Below are 23920 nucleotides of genomic sequence, written 5' to 3' on the forward strand. Positions count from 1 at the left end.
CCCAGGCCATGACAATTGATGAGAGGCTGCCAATCATACTGATGAAACGAGACAATGAAATAGATGAACATGTTGCATGATGACTTGGTCCAGAGCAGATCAAGGGCACTTCCAGTGGATCCAATGGTTCAATCATGACGAAGATTTCAAGGACTAAGTCCTATATAGGTGTCACTTAAGGAGGCACGGGAGGTATATAGATAACTGGATTGCGTATTCAACATCTACGCTTCACTTTATCAAGTGGGCCAAGAGATCCATCAAGCGCGATCTTGGCATCAAGATCCCGTTCTTGCCTTTGTTTGATTCGTGGCCCCTCGGCCCCCCTTGTTCCTTCCGCGAACCCAACAGATTGACGCCAACAATTTAAAGTGGCCTTTTCTCTACCGACATCGACGACGCACCATGGTCAGAAGCGAGCTTGAGGCTCGCGCACTGGCGCAATTCGATAGCCTGGTGGAAAAGGGTGAACTCTTCTGGGAACCCAGCAAAGAGATCAAAGTCGAGCAACAACCTTTCGATGTACGACATTCTTACCCCTAGCACACCTGGTACCTCTCTATCAAATCTTTAGACCACCATCTCACAAAACCTCACCTCACAGGTCTACTTCCGCATCTCAGCCACAACACAGCAAAAGCCATACAACCCCAACGACACGTCACGCAGACCCGGGTTTTTGGACGACGACCCGGAATTCACACTATGTCACGTGACGCCCAACCACAAACTCATCATGAATAAATTCTGTTGGCTCCGGCCACAGATGATCCTCCACACACTTGATTTCCAGAGCCAGACCGACATGCTTGCTCGTGATGACTTTGAAGCCGCGATTTCTGTCGTCAAGCAATTAGGCGAGCGGTATATGTTGATCTTCAACGGCGGGCCTGATGCGGGTAGTAGTGTGGCACATAAACATCTACAGGTGTTTCAACGACCGGAGTGGAAGACGGCGATTGATCGAGTTGTGGAGGGAGAAGAGGTGGATTTGCCGTTTACGTACCGTTTGTATCGGCTGACTGAGTCGTGTCAGGGGGATAAATTGTATGAAGAGTATCGGGCGATGTGTGATGAGTTGGGGATTGTTAATGGATGTCCTCATAATTTGTTGCTGGTTAGGGAGTCGATGGTTGTTATTCCGAGGTCGTGTGCTACTATCAAAGGGGATATTGATGGGGCTTTGGTATGGTTTTCTCTCTCCCCCTCTGTTGTGTCTTCTATGTTTGTATCCATTGCTGATGACACCGGATCTCAGATTCAAGGTGGAGCCAACGCTATGCTTGGTATGCTGTGGTTGAAAACGCCTCAACAACTGGAAAACTGGAAATCATACGGTCCCATCAAGGCTTTGACTGATTTCGGCGTCGTTCCCAAGACACAAAACGGCAGGGCTTGATACATGTCTTTTCTCTTCTTTTCTCTTCTTTACATGATGACGAACGGGGTACACACGAACATACGACTGGGTTTAGACGGATGACGGATAAGGATAAAGCCTCAAAGGTAGATTTAGAGATGGACTGGTATCAGGATTATAGATTTTGGATAAACACATGTGCCACGAAGGCTGGCCGGGCTGGGTTTGCTAGATACCTAGACATAGACATACACAGATGGAGTTTCTCAAGTAAAGATATGCTGGATTAAACAGATTAGGATGAGTTATTGTTTGATCTCCCCTATCCAGTCAAGATGGCCTCGTTTTGTCGATAGTCATTTTCCGATGACTCGCCAACAACAAAGGAATTGCATCAGGTGCATGTCGCATTAACTTGGATGACGGACAACAAAACGCCAGCATCTGACCGTGTTCTTTGTTTGTCATTTGCATTCGTCGAACTTGCCGCATGCATGCATCCACAGATGCACATACACAGTTACCCATTGTATCTTGCGCAGAAGCAGAAAGTCTGTGTGCACGTCCTCCTCCTTGGAGTCAATTACCGAATCACGTCACAACCAGATCGCGTCAGATCAGATCCAACCATACCATAGGTCGCTAGTTCCTGCCTGGTGGTCGTTCTCGTACTCGTACTCGCGCCCGTGCTCGCATGCAGTTGGCGATCGACATGTCAGGGCCACGTTTTGGCATCGGACTTGCACTTGGTCTTTTGTGGACGTTCATCATCGGAGTGGATCCGGCATGTGCTCATATCGCTGTATCTCCCTTTGATAGGTGGGCTATGAAGACGCCACGGATGGTGAATGGAATTGTTCTCGAAACCCCTGTTGCGCTTGCGACGGCGACGACAGATACAGCGACATCGGCATCGACATTAGACACTAAGCCTGACCCTGACCCTGACGCCAGTATTCCAGTCATGACTTTCACTTTGGTTCGGGCATCGAGTCCTGCGTCCATCCCAGGAGAAGATGGAGGAAATTCCACGGTGTCGAAGTTGACGTCCGCGCCAGTCCAGACAGATATGTCGACATCGAATGAATTGACTTCAATATCAACTGAGAACATCTCGACTGTGCCTACTATGACCACCTCGGTGGCGACCAGTTCTTTGAATGGGTCGAGCTTTAATGACACAGGAAACTATGCCAAGTGGACAATCAGTCCAGCCCTGGCTACCTCTCAAGCATCCTTCATAGATGTGTCCAGGGAAATGCCAGTCGCTATGGCGATAGGGTCGTTATTGCTGGTATGGGCTTTCTTTGCATAATAGCAAGGAGAGGATTGGCAAAGCAACGATTTGTTTCGTCGTTGAATGTATCTAGCAAACCAACATATTTTCGGTCCTAATTCGATGTCTTTTGTAGGTACCTTATTTTCAGTCGATATGTCGCCATTCTAGATTAGCCACAAAAATCAAAGATTACCGTGCATGTAATACTCTTGGGGCATTGTCAAGGTAGAGACATCTGGCAACATGGAAAAATCGACCATGTCAAATGAGAAAGGCTGATCAGTCCAGAAATCAGGCATATCTGCCGTCTCTTGCCTTGGCGGGTCTTGTAGAGCGGTGGCAGGTTCATCAACAAGTCGAGTGTTATTGTCCTGTATGGGAGATAGAAATTGCGTGTTGACGTTCAACTCCACATCTCCAGACGAGCCTGCTATATACTCCGAGGGTGACGATGAGGCGGCATAATCGAGCAGATCCCAGAGCAATGCTGTTTCAACTTTGGGGGGTTGGATCGCTTGGCTGGTGGATTGCGCGAGTTTATCGAGTTTCAACTTCTGAGGAAAGTTAGAAAGGCAGCATATCAATGTTATAGTGACGAGGGGGCCGCTCACCGTATGTTGTAGATGAGGATGCAGATCCGCCATTCGATCTACAAATTGTCGACAAACCTCAAAGTTCTTGGATGCTCGAGAGGCCAGCGCTCGATCACGTGAAAATCGAAGGAAGAAGAGGACCGTTGCTCCCATCGAGGCGAGATGACCAATGAAAGGGTCAAAGATGGTAAAGTCCCGATCCATCAACAGCTCGAGAATCCGAACGATCCAGGCGGCGTGTAAGATTGCTTGGTCTGTCGCATGTTGAAGAAATGACGGGGATCGGTGTCTTTGCCGACTATGTACGTCTGCAAGATGGATGAAAGGATGGTTGAGAGTGCAATGAATGGTATGGTACATCATCTGAGCAAGGATCCAACCAGACCAATATTCGTAGTCGGCCGACCATTCGGATCGTGTCCTTTCCCGTAAATTTGCGTTTTGAAATCGATGAACTTCAGGGAGAAGCGTTTCAAAGCGAAACATCAATGACTTGATCTTTTGATAAACCGAGTTCGGCGTCCAGGCGTCTTCGATCTGACCCTGTTTGATATCTTTCAGGAACGCCATCAACTGGCCCCAAGTTGATATCAGATTGAGGCAATATGAACTGATACCTTCATCTGCAGCCTCCTGCACTTGGACCCCTCTGGGGCCTTCCGGCCTCATGTTGGCATTGGAGCTTGGAGTTCTCACCGACACAGGTTTCTCGGGGAGGATACCTTCGTCAGGCACAGCTGTCAAGCTTTGGAAACTGGTTCCATAAATCTTGTCTAGTACGAACAGGGTCCAAAAGCATCGTGAATAGTCGTCTGATTTCCTCGCATTGCTTCTTGAAGTGGTGAGAGACGATGAATATGTACAGATGGCGAGCCGCACCGCAACACCAACTGTTAACCAAGCCTGTACCTTCTTGGAATCTAGCGTAATGCATTAGCCTCGACAGTAAAACAACTTTTTGTGTACGTACCGGCAATGTCAGAGAGACAGAGCAAGCACAACGCCTGCAATACCTCCAGAGAACCATTGGATTGTGCAATTTGAGCAAATAACATATCTCGAGCCGTACGCGCATAATATTCGACTGCAGGTTGTCGCATTCCGGTATAAAAAGGATCGTCAGTATATCTCACAGTCATTGCCAGGAAACTCCAGATCAGTACAGGCCCGGAGTTGTCAAGGCGATACTGTAGGGTTTCGAGGTTGAACAAGGATACGGTTTGAGGATTTACTCTCTCAGCGTAGAGCTCAACCAAGGACTGTAACACGTTGCTTGGAGGCAATGGGGTATCGTCTGCGTTGAAGCGGGATCCCGGCTCAATGGTATCATCTCCGTCGATTGACCGCGATCGAGATGTAGTTCGAGGGGTGGTGATGGATGTTGCGAGCGGATGATCACTGCTGGGGAGTTGCTTGTCGGTCTGCCTGTCAACGAGGATGCTGGAGAGAGTGTTAGAATGCTTAGTAGGGAAGCCTGCTTTCAATACATACTTGACGGCGTCTATGATCTGATCGACGCGAGCTTCCAATCGCCGGACCCGATCGTGTGAACGAATCACATCCTATTGGGAATTTGTCAGTCCCATGGAGGATCAACGCAGGGTGTTGCGGTTTACTGGTCGTTTGTCTGTTCGATGGTCCTTTTGAACGCGAAGAGATTCTTCAGGTCTCCCATAGGAACATCTCTGATTGAGTCTGGTGCAGAATGAGCACGCTGGCTTTTCGCCTGGACATTTGGTCTTCTTTCTTCTGTGCAGATTGTGTCAACGGTGGTCAACATGGAGAGAGCTGTCATTCGTACCTGCAAGGATCACATGCCTGGCGAACCCTCGTTAATGGACTTACGTTGTCGCCCATTCCCACCCCCCTGGCTGTTTGTTGGCTAGCTCGTGGCGCACATGGAGGACAAGCATGAGGTTGGAGGATGAGGATTGATGATGTACCAAAGATGCGATTTCGGCAACGATGATTGGGGGATCTTGGCACCAGCAGAGAGGGAAGGGAGGATGGTCACGATGGTGTTGGCTTATAAGGGTGATTAGGTGAGGCACCACCTGAAAAACTTTGCTTCTGGGTCAGACTTAGGCGATGATCAGCCCTGGAAAGCCATGTTGGTCCCTAAAGCTTATACCTAAAGGAACCCGAACCACCAAAACTTACGCCAAGAAATCACAAACATTCTCAACTCGACTGATTTCTCCATCAAATTCATTCTTCAATCACATTAGTTACATTCCATCATCTTCTCATCTACAGATTGGTACTCGCTAGGCATTCCCAAGTATGTACACTAGTTACAGATTCAATCTCCTACAGGTTTCCTCGAGCCATTTGCTCTCGCTCAATCGCTTCAAACAACGCCTTGAAGTTGCCTGCCCCAAACCCTGAAAAGTTATTACGCTGAATGATCTCAATGAATACTGTCGGTCGGTCCATCAGATGCTTGGTGAAAAGCTGCAACAGATATCCGCCCTCGTCAAAATCGATCAAGATTCCCAGCTTCTTCAACGACTCAAAGTCTTCATCCAGAGTCAATCCCACCGACTGTAGGCGTTTCTTCATGGACTCATAATAGGTATCAGGCACAGTGATGAACTCGATACCTCTCTCCTTCAGGTTGGTCACAGTGGATATTATGTCGTCAGTCCTCAAAGCAATATGCTGAACACCAGCCCCGTTGTAAAAGTCCACATACTCTTCAATCTGGGACTTCCGTATGCCCTTGGCTGGTTCGTTGATGGGCATTTTGATCTTCTCATCAGGACTGGCCATGACAACCGATTTCAGGGCTGAATAATCAGTGCAGATGTCCTTGTCATCGACAGACCAGAAACGATGGAACCCAAGTGTCTTTTCATAATACTCGCACGCCGCTTCCATCTCGTTCCAGTCTTGGTTGCCCACACAATGATCAATCGCCATAAGGTCGATCTGAGGAAGGTATTTGGACAAACTGTCGACTTCACTCACTGCGCGATAACCTGGCAAGAACGAGCCTTTATATTGCTGACGCTCGATCAAGGTGTGCACAGTGTCCCCATATGTTCTGATCTGAGCCTGGACAACGGAACCAAAGTCATCCTGTGTCACCGAAGGTTCTGAAACGACAACGGCGCCTTTTGCGACCGCTGCATCATAGACTGCCCTTGCATCGTCGACTTCAAATGCAACATCCCTGACGGCATCTCCGTGCAACCTCTGATGCTCATGCATTTGTCTCAAGAGTGCTCGATCAGCCTCAGACAGGGAAGTAATCCTGGTATCAGGGTTCTGAAGGGGCGAAGTCAGGACAAAAGTGACATCCCCATTCCGGACCACATGAGAAGCCGTTACTCTGGAGCCGGTTTCGAGACCTCGGTAAGCCACTCTGGTGAAGCCCATGCGAGAGACATAAAATGCGGCCGCTTGCTTTGCGTTGCCCACCCACCAGTGGACGTGGTCATAGCCGCGATATGTTGACAAGCTGGTGGAATTCTGAGCAAGTTGAGCCACAGGCTGCACGCCACTATGGTACTTTGTCTTCATTTGTGCATCTTGGGTGGGAAGATGGTCATCCAGCGCAATTGGAGCCATGGTGGATATGCTTGAAATTGGTCGAGGTCGCTCGTAGAAATTGTTGCTGGATTTCGAGGTTGTGATATTAGATTGAAACAGACACAGCGAGATTCTGAACAGTCATAAGGTCCATATCTCTGAGATATCTGGGTTGTTATGAAATACCTCTGGGGTCATTGGTTTCTAGGTGACGCCGGAAATGGCCGCGCGGTCCGTGGTACTTCACATCCGTCCCGGGTACATGATGCTAACCTTGCCCTCCACAATGAATGCAACCATCCAGATTTCAAGGAACGTGACAACAGTCTTCAATATCTCGATCAAAGAGATCTCTTTCAACCATCAAACCCAGACATTCAACATCCATAACATGGCGCTGAGCAACAACGACTCCAATGTGCTATCTGCGCTCTTCGACCCCGAAGCATCACTATCTCGAAATGCACCGATAGATGATTCGCCAACATCCCCTACGGAGTCTGAAGCCGAAACATTGATTCAGGCGAAAGAGGAACAAGCCCTTCGCTCTATCAATGTATCCAAGCCAACTCTGTCCAATATTGAACAATCAATCTCAACCTTGACCAACATCATCCAAACACACCCGTCATATGCTTCGGCCAGGGTTAATCGAGCTCAAGCACGGCGACTAATTTACAACGATGAACAATTAATCTCACAGCCATCGATGGCCCAGAAGATTCTAGAAGATCTATCTGAAGCGATCCGACTTGTCACACCAAGCACACCTGAGGAGTCGATATCGAGAACAAACGCCAGAGTCCTTGCATCCGCACACACCCATCGAGGCTACCTCCTTTTACTTGCCAGCAAGTCAGACGACAATCGAAAAATGCTCAGCGACACTGTGGGACTCAAATCTCTATCCCTTCAGGAGCTGGAAGAAGCGGCGAGTCGAGAGTTGGCATCAGGCGGACGTTATGGTAATGAGACTGCTCGGCAGCTGGCGGTCATGACGAATCCATATGCGAAATTGTGTGGTTCCATCGTCAAAGAGGCACTTACCAAGGAGATATCAGACTATTACCAATTCCAGGTGCCTCTTGCGAGGTGAGAGAACGTAGCAACAGAACAATTTGGCTAGGTGTTACCGGAATTGTTGATAGAGAGGGGCAGAGTCGGGGGTGTCACTTGAGCGTCATGATTGGCATCTCCTGGTTTGGGCGCAAGGCTATCACGGTTCGATTCATAGAATTAATACACGTATCTCGTGCTATTCCTTAGGTTCTCAATCGGCGATACAGAGAAGAGATTGCATCCTTGGCCTGAGAGTCTCAGACCATGGCAATGCATGCAGGTCCCAGGATGGTAGACACCATTGACACCGCCACTTGTAATCACAAATCGTAGGTGGAGACAAATGAAGTCAATCATCTTCCGAGGACGATGTAGAGGTCGTTCGTGATTGGACAAAGATTTCGAGTCATATCACCTGAGCGGACCGGCTTCAACCACGGAACAACAAACACGGAACGGTCAATCTCAGTCTGGTTACGGCACGTGAAATCACGGGACCGGAGATACCCTGTCCCGGTCCATGAGCCGACGTCTTCCCATCTTCTCTGCCTCTCTGTCACTCTCTTCTCTAACTTGTCTGTCCTTATCTCAGTCAGCCCGTCTGGTGCCATCGATGTCTAAATCTACCTGCCTATGTACTTCGCCACCGGGAAGTCATTGGGCGTCCAACGAGCCCCCAGAGTCCCCAATTCTTCGTACACAAGCTCCTACTAAATGCTGACTCAGGCCTGCATCTTCAAATGGCGGCTCGATGCTCTCGCTGAGGATCAGATCCTCTTGCTCACACATTGGGCGTATTTGGTCGGGCTGAGGCCCTCCTCTGCCCATCAAACTAGGAATCTACTTTCTTCACTGTAAGGCAGGTAAGCACGAAATCATTGCCACAGAGGTTTGTTAATGTCTCCTTCCCTCGTCCTCGCAATTTTCTTGTTGGATCCGCTCGGTAGTTGCGAAGTCAAAGTTTACACTTTCTCACAATCAGTTTCCACATCGATGATGATTCGAAGAGGTCAATCTGATGTGACAAGGTATTTCAGCCTCATTGTCGGAAGGAACAAACTGCCATGATGACGGTCTTTTCACGTCTTGAGAACCACCCAACTCTCACACTGCATATGCAGGTGGCTCGTATCTGATGCACCTTCTCTCAATCCTGAGTGTTCTGTTTCTCAATTCTCGGCCGTGGCATGAGCCCATACGATTCGGTGAGGCTTCCCAACAAGAGCGGAACTTCCCAAGGATCCAGTGCTTATGTGGGATGCCGTACCTCTTTGCACTTTACAAAAAGCTAGCATTTCATGTTTCCACCCCCTTCAGGCCACTCGTTGACTGCGCATCTTTAAACGCCCCTGCAATCAGTATTGGCTTCATCATCAGGCAAACTCTTCTTAGCCTCACGAGGAGTGCCTGATGCGTCCTATTTCTGGAACCTTGAAAGTTATTTGATACAAGATCAGTTCCTAGCAACATCAGTGAGTTTTTAACATTTCTCAAACACATTCCACAGCCAGTACAGACGTGCAAAAAGATATCTCTTCTCTCTTCAATGGCGGAAAAGGTTGTCGTGTTTGGAGGTGGGCCTGTGGGCTTGATGGCCCTGAAAAATCTTCGCGAGGATGGTTTCGATGCCATTCTTCTAGAAAGACGCCCATATGTGGGTGGACTTTGGAAGCAGTCGTCCGACTCCACCATCTCTGTCACCGAGCACACTATGTTCAACACAAGCCGGTTTCGCGCTGGCATCTCTGATTTCCCACTTCCTCCAGATACTCCCGACTATCCTTCCGCAAAGGACCTCCATCAGTACTTTGACCGGTATTGCGACCACTTTGAGCTTTGGCCGCATATCAAGTTGGAGGCAGAGGTCGTAGGCTTGTACAGGGAAAGAGGTCGATGGGCGGTGGAAGTGCAGTATACCGAGGAGAAAAAGGTCGAATATTTTGACAAGGTCCTTTGCGCCACTGGATCCATGGTGATACCCAAGCAGCCAAAGTTGGAAGGGGTCGAAAAGTTCGAAGGCTCGGTCATCCATGCCGTTGACTTTCCCCAACCGGCGGAACTCGAATCACGTTACGGAGGGCAGAATGTGCTGCTGATAGGACTGTCGGCCACAGCTCAAGACGTCATCACCGACTTGTCGGGCTATGCGAAGAAGATATATGTGACACATAGGGCTGGAGTTCTGTTGGTAATTCAAAAGTCCAACCCATTTCCAATCACAGGACCCGCTAACCATTTGATCTCAACAGACCCCTCGATATCTAGACAACGGCAGCACTTCAGACCAGACTCAAAGCTTATCGTTTTTATTCGTTCAAATCTTCCTCAGCACGTACTTCCCAACTATATTCAACATGATCGCCAACTCGGTACTACTCAAAATGCACAAGAAGAACTTCCCTGACATTCCCGACTCCTGGAATTTCCTTCCAGCTCCATCAATCGCCTCATCACCCCCATTGATCGCCGACGCCTTCTACCGACACGTACAAAGTGGCTTTGCAGAAGCCGTCCCGGAACACATACGCGTCACAGGCCCCAAGTCCATCGAACTCAAAGGCGGCCGAGTTCTCAACGACATCGACTCCATCGTCTTCTGCACAGGCTACGACTTCGCCGTCCCTTGCATGCCCGCCGAATACAATCCATACAGCAAAGTCGGCGAGACACCTTACCTATACCGCAACATGTTCCCACTCCACGAAGACCCAGCCGTGCGCAATTCACTGGCATTCCTCGGCCAAGCCGCCACCGCTGTGCCTGGATTCGCACAGTTCGAACTTGGTGGCATGGCCGTCTCGCAGGTCTGGAAAGGGAATTTCACTCTCCCACCGTTCGAGGAAATGAAGGATTGGCATCGTCGACAACAGGCATGGCGACAGGATATCATCTCGAAGCAGGCGATAAGATCTCGGTTTCATGTTGCGTTTATGCCTCCTGTTCATTTACAGTGGCTGGACAAGGCGGCTGGAACGGGTGTCTTTGAGCGGTTTGGTTGGTTCAAGTGGCGTGCCTGGCAGCTTTGGTGGAAGGATCGCGAATTGTATAAATTGTGTCTTTCGGGGGTTTTGACACCGGCGATTTGGCGGCTTTTTGATACAGGGAAGAGAAAGGCTTGGTCTGGTGCAAGGGCGCAGGTGGTGGATGATAATTTGTTGGCGAAGAAGCGGAGGGAGGAGAAGGTTAAGGCTGATAATCTTCTACGTGCGAAGCCAAAGGCTGATTGATTTACGAATGGGGGAATGGATGGATAGATGGATAGGGGGTTTGTTTGGTACTTGGAGTTAGGGGGTGGTTTGCATATATGAAACTCTGTTGATGTTGTCCCATATGTGTATATACATGTTGTATCTATTTTACCGCCGGTCCTTTTTATTAGAACACTTCCTCTATCGTGGTATCGTCATCTACTTCCTGTATTCTGTTCTGTTTGTTGCCGTCATCATTCCCTTCGTCGTCATCCTCTGCTTCATCTCTCATCAACACCTGTACCAGACGGTCACAGACCTCTTTGACATCGGCATCCTGGACATTTGCATGACACTCGCGGATGATTGGATATACCTGGACATCTCTGAGCCGCTCTCTCCCAGATCTTGTGGTAGTCAACAACAGTAAAGTCTCAAGATGGGTCGCCAGGATTTTGGGATCGCTTTCCCGCGCCTTGTCCGGTGGCAGAAGTTGAAGATCAGGCAACATGTTTGCAGTCTCGTCGTCTGCATACTCCTCGGAGCCAGCAATGGGCAACAAAATATAAGGTAGCAGATTCGCGCCAGTATCCTCTCCCGTGCCTGACCCGGCTTCATCGTGTAGAAATAGATGGTGCTTGTCGACTTCAAAGGCGGCGTTCTTGATCGTGCTGGCAACTCCTTCGCGCCGCACGTGGCTCGTGTGCTCGGTGAAGACAGTCAATTTGCTGATGGGAACCACCCCATCGTACTCGCGTATGCTTAGGAAATGGTCTCTGCCGCTCTGATGCCGCGACATGTCGGCTAGTAAATATGACAAGTAGTCATAGTTGGCTTTTGGGTTCAGGCTGCCATCTGCACCCTTGACGAAGCAATCAAACAGTTGGTCGAGCGCGTATGGTGATGTGGAGATGGTCTTGTCGGGGAGTGTTCGTTGTAGTGTGATAAGGCGGGCTAGATGGTCGGATTTGGCAAGGTTGGACAGTAGCATGGCGACTTCATTTGCTGATGGCTCTTTGGGATCCTATGGTTAGGTTTAGAGTCTTAGCATGGATATGTGCGGTTACATAGTGAGTTGGTTCGACGTACAGTGATCTTCTTCAGCAAAACCTCGACGAACGCATCGTCTTCAACGAGATACTTAAGGATCTCGGCGTCATGGCTGATGTTGATCAGGATTGTGAGTGCGTTTTTGGCTATTGGCTGGAGATTGAGAGTTCAGATAGTGTTCTAGAAAAGGATGGTGATAGCATGGCTCACCGCATAATCTCGAACCAGTAGTTTCAAGTCCTTGACGGGGACTAGTTGGGGAGATTTGAAGATGGATGGATCTGATGAGAGACCAACGAGGTTTTCGCACGCTGGAGAAATTGTCAACACGATCCCTCCACATACAATTGTCTCTTTGAGACACATCGACCCTCTGGGCAATGCAGGAGGAGAAAATCTTACCTATCTGTCTGATCTGAGTATTTCCATGATGGAGAAACTCGACCAACTTGATCCAGGCTGTTAGCAACCACTATATTTCTGCCTGATTCAAAACTCCCAGAGGACAAGAACTCACCTCTTCTATCTCGGTCGGCATGCTCAGGACAGAGTGTTACAACATTAAAACAGAAAATAATTGATGTATTGGTAAGTCTTGGTGGCGCTTTCCTCTGGAAATATAAATTTGAGATTCCTAAAAGGGCTTAGAGCACGTGGCGCGCCAAAAGAGGATTAGCGCCATCTTCCAACTCCGTCGCCGTCTTTTTTCGCTGGACCCGAGAACTTGTCGTGCTTGTCCGTCGTTGTTTGGTTCGCTTCCTCTGCTTCTCATTGGCATCAAATCCCCAGAACGATGCATTGATGCTGCATCTTATCTGCAGGGCGTGATGCACGCTGTCCCGGGCGACCGACCACCGCGGTCACCTCAACGGCCGCCTCACCTAGCTCGCTCAGCTCGCCCACTGCCTGCGTTCCCCTCCTCTTGAACGAGTCTACTGAAATCGTGCAGCCATCCATGTGTCACCTCACACCCTCTTCAGCCTATCACCGAATTTCTGTCGGTTGAAGTCAAATCAATGGTAGGTCGCAATTTGGGTTGACAATTCAGGCGGCGTGTTGGACGTCTCGTGATCATCCCATGTGTTTCCATTCATGTAAAAGCTTCCTTGTCGACGATCGATTTCCTACTCACATCACAGTCTCCAAGTCGCTGAATTTCCTTACTGTGCGGACCACCCAGAACGTCCAACAATTGTGTGATGGCGACAGGGATACTCACATGATCTGTGCAACCGCTTTGGAACCTCAGCCTTGTTTACCAAGATAGGACCAGATCCTGTCACAAGGTTTCCGTGACAATCATCTTCCGAGTCCAAAATCCCTTTACTCGTCTAGCAGGACATTGCGATTGTTTCGCCTTTTTTTCCAGATGGCGGACTTGGTGCCGCGACCACCGACACCCCCTCCTCCAACGCCAACTACCGTACCTCAAGCCATTGCCGATATCACTGCCCTGCTCGACGAGATATCCTACAAACTTCAGACCCTTATCGGATACTATATCCATCCTGAAACCACACCAACACAGATCAAAGCGTTTGAACCTCGGTTGCTCATCCTTCAGGAAAGGCTAAATGCGTTGTCCAAGCTGTCGTATATTCATCTGTCGCATCTAATTGATAATTCGGATCAATTTTCGTCCCAGTATCTGATCAGTATCATCGACCAACTTCTCAATGCTGCGCTCGGGATTCAGAAGGTGTTTGCAGACCATTATGATCCGTCGTTGCACAAACGTCTACCATTCAGCACAATCTGGAAGACATTGGAGTATCGCATGGAGCAAGTCAGGTTGATTCCACATCGAAGTCCTAGTAACCCACGTCGCATCATTCCCGAAGAACAACGACCCAACGAGATTGGCAGATTCTGCAGCGGAGCATTGCAGATGATCAATTTGCGTGACAAGGGCAAGATATCAATCGTCGACAGGAGCAATCTTTCCGAAGCAGATCAACGTAAGATGCGAGACTTTAAAGGTGTCTTTCTCGACTGGGAATGTCCCGAATGTAATTTCAAGGTACACTTCCATGTTTCCAGCTCGACGACCAGCAACATCCATTCGACGGATGAAATCCATCAACATGATTCTATCCGTGTCCAGTATCGCAGTTCATTCTTGGCCAAGTCTCACCTTTACTTGGCTCCGCACAGCAAGACGTTGGGCACGTCGACACGACGGGAAAGCGTAACGGTATCGTTGTCTAAAAGAGCGACAGCAAGCCGAGCACTACGTCCAGAGTACGGATGCCTGTTCTGCTATGCTTTGGGCAAGGATCTTGAGTTTGGACGAACCACATTTGCAACTCAGCGGCATTTAGCTGAGCATCTCTCTGTTCGCCATCGAAAACCAGCTCTTCCAAGTCCTCTGCTTCACCGGTTCAGCGTTGCGATTAATGGTAAGATGGCACAAGAACGACTCCGATGGGACGTGAATCTCTTGTGAGGAGATGGACGTCCTCGAGTTTGTATGATCATGTGCATGAGGCTCAAATGGAAGGGATGAGATGCATCCACGGATTGCTGACCATGTGTATTGACGCACCCTTGGCGAACCTTTTCAGATGTCAAAGCAACGCAATGGCCAAGAGGGATCTACAAAAGATAAGCTAAGCATTGCAGGTATTTACCTACTGTAATTGGAAGAGAATTGTCGGCGATTTAGGTCAATATCGATTCACGGGGAGCCGGAGTTTGAATTTACAGTATCCTTTCGAAATACAATCATCACCTGTGTCCATCGTAACCTATATGTCAATTTCGTAACTCATAATGAGGTGAACCAGAGAAAATAGTCTTGTCGACAATCAAGAGGAGAGACACTTTGGTGGGGTAGAAACGGCATGTTTCAGAGCCAGTGGTAAGAAGCGAGGAATACATGGATGGTTAAATTGGCAGGACGAGGAGGGGAATAGCAAGGTGTGTGAGATGGCGGCAGACCAGTCAAAAAGAGGGAGAGATCCGACATCCGACAGTCTCGAGTTTGCAATGGGAGTTGAGTGGTTCTGTTTGAGTGTCAGTGATGGTGATGACAAGAGTGAGAACACCAAAGATAGCCGCCCAGGATTTGTTTCCATCTCCCATCTGCCTCTGCAAATAACTCACATTGGGGCCGCAGTTTCACAGGCACGCAGGCCCATTCATTATATGTCCTCGTGATCATGCGTCACTCCACCGTTCTGGCCAGGAGATCGTTGAAGGATGGATCTTGACGAGATGCAGAAGCTGCACCCTGACAACCCCGGCATCGAATGACCGACCCTGGACCCTGGTCTAAGGAGACACTTGACTTGTAGGGTTGTGAGGGTTCGGTCGTGAGAGGCAGAGACGCCACGCAGATGAGACGAGAGACTAAAGAGAATCTGAAGCACGCCAAGCTTTTAACTGTTCGAAGTGACGCGTTATCATTGGCTGTTGACACGTGTCGTGCCCCGCGCCCCACAATTCCCCTTCTTCTTCTCTTTTTCCCTCTGATCCTCGACTTCTTTTCTTTCTGATCATGGAACCACCAGTGTCATCAGGGTCACCAGGGCCATCCTCACCTCCACCAAAAACCTGGGCATGGAGCGACACCCACGAGGTTCATCCTTGGTCACCTCCGAGGCCACAGATGCATATGCAAGCTCATCATGGATACGATTCTCCCGTGTGTTTCAACAATGGCAGCAGACGCTGGATGGCCATACCCAAGTCCAAGCATCACCACGTAACATCAACCCGTCCGTCCATGCAAGTCATCATGGAACCCTAGTCCAAGCAGTTCCATGCCTTTGCTTCACAGGTAGGTTTATTTCCCATGAACTTCAACTACATACTATATGGGAGAGTACAGTGATTGATCTCACTCTCTCTAATTGCAACACTTGTTGTTTCTTTTCTCATCCTACACAAATTCGGCTTCTTGTCTTACTACATTCTCGTTTTTCTCGGTCCCCATCTTTAAGTATGAGCTTGTCCAGCCAACTTGCCTCTACCGAACCTCAACTGTTTCAAGGTGCTCTCGTTTCTCAAGCTTAGCCGAACGTCCCCCTTTGGGGTTCGGCTCTACTGCCTCTATCGTCATTTGTCAGATTCGTTTGAAACTCCAGTCCTTATCGCCCTCACAAAGCTCGCCCTCGGGCTCTTTTCGCATCATGCCCACAAAGTGGTTGTCTGTTCGTAAACGAAAGCCTGTGAATCAATCTTCCGATCTGCGGCATCCGACCAAGACGGATTTCGATTTTGCATTTGACGAAATTCTCGCTGCTGATTCTACATTGTCGATTCATCTCCAACCAAGACCAGTCGAACTTACCGTTCGCCCAAGGACCTCAGGAGGACCGGGACGACGGGGAGGCCGCGTTGAAGTCCTACGTTCACGGCCTCGAACATCCGACAGACAAAAACCATCAACATTAAGATCACATTATGCAACTGTGAAACCCAACGACAGTCACGTCGGCCTCGCTCAAGTCGCTCGAAGGCATCCACGACAAAACCTGTCAATCTCTCCTCAGGGCTCGAGCCCGAAGTACAGATATTACCCACCTCGCACTGAAAACTATCTTCAAATGCAGTCCAAGAGGTGGAAGAAGTTCGGCGTCTTGTTCAAAAATCGCAACCAATCCTTCAAACGTGATGATTCCTCCCAGGGACCATCCATTGGTCTTCCTACTGGATTGGTTGTACTCGACAAGAATCCAGAGGTCGCGTTGTCTAAACATGAATTCTCAACCCAACAAGCAGTGTCAATAGAGCCACCGGAAGATGTCGACGTCATTCCACCACCTCCCATTGAAAAGAGGCCTAGGCTACAGCCTCCTCCTCCTCAGCCCACTTCTGCTACGAAATCGACAACAAAGTCAGGTGATCATGATAATGACGATGCCGTTTCAATCATCTCATCAGTGTCCAGCAGTGGCTCTATCAACAAAACATATGTTAGACCACCTCTCCCAAAATTGGAACTTGATATCCCCGTTCCCTCTCCACCCTTTGATCGCTACAGTGTCATGTTTAGAAGCATTCCTGCCAACCGGTCTTCATCTCTACTTGCCCGCCGCAGTAGAGCACTTGATAGCTTGCAGTCTTTGGAGGATAGCCGCCCAACAACAAAGGAAGATGAGGATGAAAAGGTGCCTGCTCAGGCCGCTGCGGAATCACTCGCACCCCATCGTCGACCGAGAGGCCTAACAAGCCCCGTGCACAGACCAACGCCTTCTAAGTATTCACTTTTCCCGACAGCATCACCAGCTCCGGCCAAGATCTTGAACAATCAAGCAAGTACGGCACCTCCACAGGCCAATACCCTCCAACTCAAACGATCAGCAACTTCGCCCGCCAGATTATCGCCTATGGAGGATCACTTCTCCAACATCAAGCCTGAACCTCTACAACCGAGACGCTTTAATCCCGCCGAGCCACTTGTTGATAGTCCCGACGACAACACTGCTTCAACTACAAAGTCCAACCCTTGGAGCGCCGATCATTCACTACAGTCGTCTGTGTCGTCCAATACCACTGTAGACGATATCTTCTTCGACATCAGATCTTTCCGAGATTCAAAAGGAGTCGAAGACGGCCACTTTGTCATGACACGGCCAGATTCCGTGGCAGTAGAACTTTGTCGCACCAGGTCCAAAGGATCAGCACAAGCGCCCCGCCCACGAATTAATCGTGGACCACCGCCGACCTTGACTTTAAATTATAGCTCTTTGGCTGAATCATCAATCTTCGCTCCGAAAACTAGAACAACTCAGACATCTGCTGCCACCACCAAACACACGTCTGTCAATACGGCATATTTCGAAGAGGCAATTGCAGCAGTGGAACGACTGACATCCCCGACAACAGCAGAGGACAGCGCTCAGGTCAAAATCTCTCCACTCAATTTCCCAAGTCTAGGATCGCCCATCACGGCGATGAATCTTCTAGAAGATCGGTCACATCACAAAACCCCAGAAGGCAGTTCCCTTGGACTTCGCGTTGGAGGGAAATCACATTCCGATGTCGGCAGAACAATCCCATCTCCAGTTGTCGAAGTCAAAGAAGACGTGTCGCCTAAAGTTGGTTACAACCAGTCCCCACAGCCCAGTGTCGCACTTTCACTCCCGAAACAACCCCCGCCGCCACCTCCATCAGAAGCAGAGCCGAAAAAGGTTGCGCCCGCTCGTAGAGAAGTGATAAAACGACTAGACCGACCATGTGATGATTCACCTACATTACCTCAGGGACCACCTTTCTCAAGGAGGAATTTCGTCGCTTCACCTCTGTCTCCCACTGAAGACAGGCCGCCACCGGTTCCAGAAAAAGATGCCAAATTCATTCCTATATCGAGATTCGCAGCCAAAGGAACCATCAACGCAGTTGAGCGGACCATTCAGTCTCAGAAAACCCATTTTCGCAACGAGAGTAGAAATCTAACACCAATCAACACCTCAGTACGGGGTAAGGATCAACAACCAACCTTGAGCACAGCAGGATCAGCCAACACGAGTTCTCCGGCGTCAGGGATCCCAAAATCATCGTTACAAGGCCTAGAGATAACCGTGCCGCCCTCCCGTCCTAACCCTGTGGCTCTCAACCCAGTCTCAAGCAGCGACATGGTAGCTGTCGCCCGGACAGTATCTATATCTCGCAAAAGGAGCGCACATGTCCATATCCCAGCAGGAGGAGCAGGAGGGGTAGCAGGAATCAGACAAAGAACGAAACGCTCCGAGACCCATCCTCAACCTGCAACAGCAGCAGCAACAGCAGCAGCAACACCAACTTCTCAGAAACACCAGCATCAGCATCAACAGTCGCTCCAACACCAGCACACACATCAACACCAAGCTTCATCATCCATCTCATCCCACCGTCGCTCAGGATCGAAATCGAATTTCTTCGGCCATCGACGCGCCCGATCCGGATCAAGGTCCCAGTCCAAAGACAAGATTCGTATCGCCAAGCGAGAAGTTCCAATCGCGGAAACAAAGGAAAAGGAAAAGGCCATGATTAAAGAAGCTCGAAAGTGGGAGATTCTGGAAAAGAAAAGTTATAGTCCCATGGTGATTCCGGCGGAAAGAGGACATAGACCGGGATTGAGTGTGGGTTTGGTGGTGGAGAATGCATGAAAGAATCAACCCGAGAGGGATTGGTGATCGATCGAATGATACGGTACATGCGAGAGTCTGCATATTTCATTCGACCATTCATTTTGTTTTGTTTTGCATGGCGCCGGTGGGGTTTTCGGTGGGTGGGTCATACACATATATCCAAAGACTTGATCAAGAATGGGGTCCTATTTAGTTGGGTTGGGTTGGCGTTCTTATTCGGACCTAGAAATGGGTACCCATGATCATGGGCATTCTCGCATGGAAAAGAATGGGAAAAAAGAAGGCAAGGAGGAAGAAATACCTCCCACACATGTCACATTATATACCAAGCCTATATGGCATCAGACAGGCAAGAAGAAGGAGGGAGATAGAGATGTAAGATGAGATGAGATGAGTATGATACACTCCATCTATCTGTCTATCCATCTATGTATATATCTAGGTATGTACATATGTACATATAAACCCATAACATAACATATCTACACCTACCTACACAGCCTTCGTGTCATCATCATCATCATCAGCATCGACTACATGAGTAACCTGACTCCCATTCCCCTCTCTAACATCCCTCCCATTTTCCCCCTCAATAAACCCATCTCTATCACCAATATACTGCTCATCAGCAACCTCAATCCCGCTTGGAACAAACGGTCTTATCACCGTCTCCACCCACCTCTCCGGTACACCCAAAGCCACACTCTCGCGTATCGCACGGTTCATGCGACCAATATATTCGAACGAGATTATTCCAGGCTCGGTTCTCAATTCATCGACGTAGACCGACACCGTCACAACATCCCCACCTCCATCTCCACTCGACACATCCACCCCATACTCACGCGGATCCTGTAACCATTTCGTCACTGTGACCGGGACATAGAGTTTATTATAATCCCAACCGCCTTGAAGAAACGGTTTCCGACGCCGTTCGACTTCTGAAGGAGATGGATTGGGTGTTGGAGTTGGATTACGGATTGGATCATGGCCTTCATATTCATCTAGAGTTTCCTCGTCGCGTGGCGATAGGTTGTAGATGATTCCGTAGACTTGAGTGGCGATTGGATCTGAGATGGTGGCAGTGGTGGTGGACGAAGGTGGAGGAGGTGGAGGAAGGGCAACGATGTTGCCGTATCCGCGTGAACAGATTATCCATGAGAATGAATCCAATCGTGCCACGGCCACGGGAATACTGCTTTCGCGACTGGCTTGGAGGCGGAGTGAGACTTGGTAGGGTGAGAGATTCGATCCATATGCGAAATTGAATGTTCCTGTTTGGCTGGATGTGTGGAGAGTGGTACTGGTGGTGGTGGTGGAGGGTGGGTCTGAAGGGTTTGCCATGATTGTAATGCCTTCACTTGAATTATGTATAGGAGGGAAAGCTTCGTTGTATGTGGTACGGCGTGTACTTGTCGTCGCCAGAAAGTACTGAATATCAGATGTCCATACCAGGTGATTGTCACTTGGATTTCAAGGTGAAAGTGGCTGCGAGTTTTCTCTAGTCGATGGCAGATTATAAGACACAATGATTTGGATTCATGATCCGCGTGATTCTGTACTAAAATGAGTGTGGGGAACGACGACGAGGGTGATCCAGGGACAGTTATTATTGATTTGTATCAATGTCAAAGTTGACAAAAGGCGTCATCGCGACTTCGTCGGGTATCGCCATGTCACGTGCTTCCCACGTGATCATAGACGATCTTCCAGGGGATTCACATCTACAGCAAGCATTCTTCTGAATGAGGAGGACTAAGACAAGCAAAATTGACTCTCATTGATATGAATAGCATTACAACGAAGAGCTATTAAATTAAGTGGGAGTAAACTCAAGGCTTCAATATAAGACTCCCATGGTCGCTTCAATTTCAACAAAACAGACGATCCAAATTCGAGATGGGGAATTCCCTTCTCGGACATCCACCGAAATTCATCTTCCTGCAGAAGCTTCGCCCAAGGACCTGGCCCGATAGGTTGCATGTTCGTGTATGAGAGTCAAGGTCAAGCTAGTAGCTTGCAAGGAAGTTTCTGTCGAGGACGAGTCGTAGTTCGCATTGTCTTGCTATGCTGTCGCCAGACTGCAGTGTCCAGAGCCAACCTCCCACCTCAGGTGACAACTCTGATCAGGCTGAAATGTGGCAATGGAGTGGCTGGGGAGGGGGAGGGACACTTATCGATGTTTCAATCCAACAACAACACTGCCTCGGATTATGATTGGACGCCTCAAAGGCATGGCGCAACTATTTCGACCGACCCAGCATGTTCAGATAATTACCATAACGCCTCAGCCTAACCAGCAGATTCGTCACGTCGGTTTTCCATTAATCTTGCCCTCGTTGGTCTCTGATGCTTCAGTACAATGAAGACAACCCTGTGTATACCATGAAGGCTCAGCGATACTCCTATCGACCACTTGACAAACATGCTCGAACGATACGGCTGATTAGCAAGGTTCATATGGGACAGCATGGGGAAATTGCTCTGAGCCTTCGCCGTGTTGACCTTGAGGATGCAAGAGACAACTACACTGCCATATCGTACACCTGGGGCACTGATAAACCCAAACACAGGGTATGGATAGATGGCAGATATCTGATGCTCCGAAAGAATATCTGGCTGTTGCTCAAGTACTACTGTGACTCAGACCAGAAGAAGATGCCGACAAAGCTCTGGGCTGATTCCATATGTATTGACCAGGACAATATAGCCGAGCGAGGCCACCAAGTCATGTTGATGAGGGACATTTTCAATGGGGCCGCCAATGTTGTCATCTGGCTGGCGGAGGCAAGTATCAACAGCCGCCTACAGGCGCTGGAAAGCTACCGATGGTTGGATCAAATGGATAAACTGCAGGGAGCAGACACAGTTCAGTACTATGCCCAGCTTGAGAAGTTCAAGCGGCAGCACGTGCAACCTATTTTGGATCATCCATATTGGCGCCGTCTATGGGTAATACAAGAAGTTCTTCTAGCCAAGAACGTCAGTATCGCCCTCGGAGACGAGTTCTCGTCACTGCGGAGCTTCGGACTTGCCTTGTCGTGGCATGATTTTGGAGCAGGCGTGCTGCTCAGCAAGTTTGTGAGTCCGAGAGGCCTTGAGTCAGAATCATGTATGCACGAAGCGCGTGATCTCCATGGTCTGATTGAGATTTATGGTGGGCAAGAGTGCAGCGACATCCGCGATAAAATCTACGGCGTGCTGGGCATGTCGATTTTTAGAGAACAATTGATCGTCGATTACCACTGCGACGTGGTGCAACTGGCCTCAAAAGCTCTCGAGCTTTTATACGAGGAGCAAGACTGCTGCAGACCAGAGCAACCCCCAGGCCCTTGGCGACAATACTATCTCGATTTGCAGAAAACTCTGCGGTTGACAGATGCAGAGATGGAGCATGCGACGGTGCAATGGCACCACCTGTTCGAATATCAGATTTGGGCCAAAGTATACTGGCAGTTGTCGGCTTGTAAATGCGAGTTCTGTACGCCGAAAAGGCTTCGCAGAAAATGGAGTTCTGTCTTGAATACAATCTCGGAAGCCTTGATCCCTGACTTCCTTGATCATCAAACATACAGAAGAAGACAAAGGGATAAGATCCTAAAGGATGACCGCCTCCGCAGAATTAACATGAACAGTCCGGCAACAAAGTTGACTCCTGCCGAGTTTCGAAAACACAATCTATTGCTGGAAAATTAGTTGGCACAGAACCACGCAAGGCGATTTGAGAGATATGTACAGTTGTGTAGTCTTCAACAGCGGCCAAACTGTTGACACCTGCACTGTTGGAGTTCGGGACACCACACGGGACCTTTCCCGAAAATGATGTGCCACATGTATTCTAGAACACGGCCAGAATCATGGCTGCTGAGCCAAGTATCCAAAAGCCACTGGCGATATCGGAGGTAGTCTGACAAAGGACGGCTCAAGACTTGGGTTCTAGAAACTGCAAATTAGGGGCAGCAGGGCGTTCCAATTATTTGAGGAACGTCTATATCATCGGCAACTTGAAACATATACTTGTACGCTTCTCCAAAGGCAACTTCATATGGGCGGTCAGGATGGACTCGGAATGGTTGGATCTCATCGGGGCATCCGGGAACGGCTATGCATCTCATGTTTACGTAGCCATGTTGTTGGACATGATTGAGCTGTAGACTTTGGGCTGATATGACATTGTCATAGTCTTCAGCGTCTGTGTGCCATGCAATAGGCCAGCCGCTTCTATGCGGGTGAAGAAACAGACTGGTTTTTGGAAGAACGTCGTAGTGGTCGATCAAGTAAGTGAGATATGCCATGGCCTCTCTCCCTTTGTTAGATGTAGGATGTAGCTCGGCATTTGGGTCATCCATGTGGTAGATGGCATGCTGCCAACTAGTTCAGCTATGGTCAGCTCATACTCTTTTAGATTTGCGTTGCCAGATAGACAACGTACTCTGATAGTCCCTCAGAGAGCCAGCTCACGTTTTCGTATGACATTTTGGCAACCACGATGGCTTTGTCTTGTGCATTAGGGCCCTTGAAGAGGTAGGGGCTACCAGAGGAGGCGTGTGAGTATTTGGGTAATAGAAGGAGCGGCCGACTACATTGAATAGACCAAAATGTAATAAGGAACAAAGCCAAGGAAGCAACGGCAGTGAATACTTGTCGTTTCCTGAAGAAGGAAGAGGCTGTCAGCAAGGCCATCTGTGAAAGTCGGTGGTGCATTGTTAACCTTGGCCGTGGGCTGAGAGTGTAAATGCAATGCCGTGCCTATCTTACACGAGCCTGAGACAAAGATGACG

The 23920-nt window shown here is 49.0% G+C and overlaps 10 protein-coding genes across 11 annotated transcripts; 5 read left to right on the plus strand and 5 right to left on the minus strand.

The window, feature by feature from the left end:
- Nucleotides 1-405: 405 nt before the first annotated feature.
- Nucleotides 406-1654, plus strand: PV10_07435 (uncharacterized protein; the record flags this gene model as incomplete). The annotated part of the gene is made up of 3 exons (XM_016372335.1): nucleotides 406-522; nucleotides 605-1186; nucleotides 1259-1654. The coding sequence occupies 3 exons, from the start codon at nucleotides 406-408 to the stop codon at nucleotides 1397-1399; spliced, it is 840 nt and encodes a 279-aa protein (XP_016221667.1). The 3' UTR covers nucleotides 1400-1654.
- On the minus strand, nucleotides 1578-5193 carry PV10_07436. Of its 2 annotated transcripts, XM_016372336.1 has the most exons (6): nucleotides 5034-5193; nucleotides 4849-4981; nucleotides 4724-4794; nucleotides 4203-4672; nucleotides 3251-4152; nucleotides 1578-3193 (listed from the first exon to the last, which is right to left on the minus strand). In XM_016372336.1, exons 1-6 carry the CDS (start codon nucleotides 5087-5089, stop codon nucleotides 2822-2824), a joined length of 2004 nt encoding a protein of 667 aa, XP_016221668.1. In that variant the 5' UTR covers nucleotides 5090-5193; the 3' UTR covers nucleotides 1578-2821. The 2 variants fall into 2 exon arrangements, with proteins under 2 accessions (XP_016221668.1, XP_016221669.1); XM_016372337.1 differs by having other exon boundaries at nucleotides 4724-4981.
- PV10_07437 (uncharacterized protein) lies at nucleotides 2073-2675 on the plus strand (the record flags this gene model as incomplete). Its single annotated transcript, XM_016372338.1, has 1 exon — nucleotides 2073-2675. One exon carries the CDS (start codon nucleotides 2073-2075, stop codon nucleotides 2673-2675), a length of 603 nt encoding a protein of 200 aa, XP_016221670.1.
- A 219-nt stretch (nucleotides 5194-5412) lies between the features above and the next one.
- PV10_07438 (4-hydroxyphenylpyruvate dioxygenase) lies at nucleotides 5413-6929 on the minus strand. Its single transcript, XM_016372339.1, has one exon. It carries the CDS (start codon nucleotides 6803-6805, stop codon nucleotides 5543-5545), a length of 1263 nt encoding a protein of 420 aa, XP_016221671.1. The 5' UTR covers nucleotides 6806-6929; the 3' UTR covers nucleotides 5413-5542.
- A 144-nt stretch (nucleotides 6930-7073) lies between these two features.
- Nucleotides 7074-8024, plus strand: PV10_07439 (uncharacterized protein). Its single transcript, XM_016372340.1, has one exon. It carries the CDS (start codon nucleotides 7158-7160, stop codon nucleotides 7860-7862), a length of 705 nt encoding a protein of 234 aa, XP_016221672.1. The 5' UTR covers nucleotides 7074-7157; the 3' UTR covers nucleotides 7863-8024.
- A 1347-nt stretch (nucleotides 8025-9371) lies between these two features.
- PV10_07440 (uncharacterized protein) lies at nucleotides 9372-11183 on the plus strand (the record flags this gene model as incomplete). Its single annotated transcript, XM_016372341.1, has 2 exons — nucleotides 9372-10013; nucleotides 10075-11183. 2 exons carry the CDS (start codon nucleotides 9372-9374, stop codon nucleotides 11050-11052), a joined length of 1620 nt encoding a protein of 539 aa, XP_016221673.1. The 3' UTR covers nucleotides 11053-11183.
- PV10_07441 (uncharacterized protein) lies at nucleotides 11142-12620 on the minus strand. The gene is made up of 5 exons (XM_016372342.1): nucleotides 12581-12620; nucleotides 12466-12511; nucleotides 12274-12374; nucleotides 12103-12216; nucleotides 11142-12037 (listed from the first exon to the last, which is right to left on the minus strand). Exons 1-5 carry the CDS (start codon nucleotides 12599-12601, stop codon nucleotides 11201-11203), a joined length of 1119 nt encoding a protein of 372 aa, XP_016221674.1. The 5' UTR covers nucleotides 12602-12620; the 3' UTR covers nucleotides 11142-11200.
- A 592-nt stretch (nucleotides 12621-13212) lies between these two features.
- PV10_07442 (uncharacterized protein) lies at nucleotides 13213-14802 on the plus strand. The gene has a single exon (XM_016372343.1). It carries the CDS (start codon nucleotides 13433-13435, stop codon nucleotides 14507-14509), a length of 1077 nt encoding a protein of 358 aa, XP_016221675.1. The 5' UTR covers nucleotides 13213-13432; the 3' UTR covers nucleotides 14510-14802.
- Nucleotides 14803-19543: 4741 nt separating this feature from the next.
- PV10_07443 (uncharacterized protein) lies at nucleotides 19544-20740 on the minus strand. The gene has a single exon (XM_016372344.1). It carries the CDS (start codon nucleotides 20481-20483, stop codon nucleotides 19632-19634), a length of 852 nt encoding a protein of 283 aa, XP_016221676.1. The 5' UTR covers nucleotides 20484-20740; the 3' UTR covers nucleotides 19544-19631.
- A 2349-nt stretch (nucleotides 20741-23089) lies between these two features.
- PV10_07444 (uncharacterized protein) lies at nucleotides 23090-23615 on the minus strand (the record flags this gene model as incomplete). The annotated part of the gene is made up of 2 exons (XM_016372345.1): nucleotides 23090-23510; nucleotides 23572-23615. 2 exons carry the CDS (start codon nucleotides 23613-23615, stop codon nucleotides 23090-23092), a joined length of 465 nt encoding a protein of 154 aa, XP_016221677.1.
- Nucleotides 23616-23920: the final 305 nt, after the last annotated feature.

Source organism: Exophiala mesophila (genome assembly GCF_000836275.1).
Source record: "Exophiala mesophila strain CBS 40295 unplaced genomic scaffold supercont1.5, whole genome shotgun sequence".
Classification (NCBI taxonomy): domain Eukaryota; kingdom Fungi; phylum Ascomycota; class Eurotiomycetes; order Chaetothyriales; family Herpotrichiellaceae; genus Exophiala; species Exophiala mesophila.

Bases quoted from the DNA above. Each gene is read 5' to 3' on its own strand.
- PV10_07439 (XM_016372340.1), top strand. From the start codon at position 7,158: ATGGCGCTGAGCAACAACGACTCCAATGTGCTATCTGCGCTCTTCGAC.
- PV10_07443 (XM_016372344.1), bottom strand. From the start codon at position 20,483: ATGGCAAACCCTTCAGACCCACCCTCCACCACCACCACCAGTACCACT.
- PV10_07442 (XM_016372343.1), top strand. From the start codon at position 13,433: ATGGCGGACTTGGTGCCGCGACCACCGACACCCCCTCCTCCAACGCCA.
- PV10_07438 (XM_016372339.1), bottom strand. From the start codon at position 6,805: ATGGCTCCAATTGCGCTGGATGACCATCTTCCCACCCAAGATGCACAA.
- PV10_07441 (XM_016372342.1), bottom strand. From the start codon at position 12,601: ATGCCGACCGAGATAGAAGAG. The intron at 12,512-12,580 runs GTGAGTTCTTGT...GCCTGGATCAAG, and splicing joins TGCCGACCGAGATAGAAGAG to TTGGTCGAGTTTCTCCATCA. The intron at 12,038-12,102 runs GTACGTCGAACC...ACCTAACCATAG, and splicing joins TTTTGCTGAAGAAGATCACT to GATCCCAAAGAGCCATCAGC.
- PV10_07436 (XM_016372336.1), bottom strand. From the start codon at position 5,089: ATGGGCGACAACGTAAGTCCATTAACGAGGGTTCGCCAGGCATGTGAT. The intron at 4,795-4,848 runs GTAAACCGCAAC...AATTCCCAATAG, and splicing joins ATCGAACAGACAAACGACCA to GATGTGATTCGTTCACACGA. The intron at 4,673-4,723 runs GTATGTATTGAA...CACTCTCTCCAG, and splicing joins CAGATCATAGACGCCGTCAA to CATCCTCGTTGACAGGCAGA.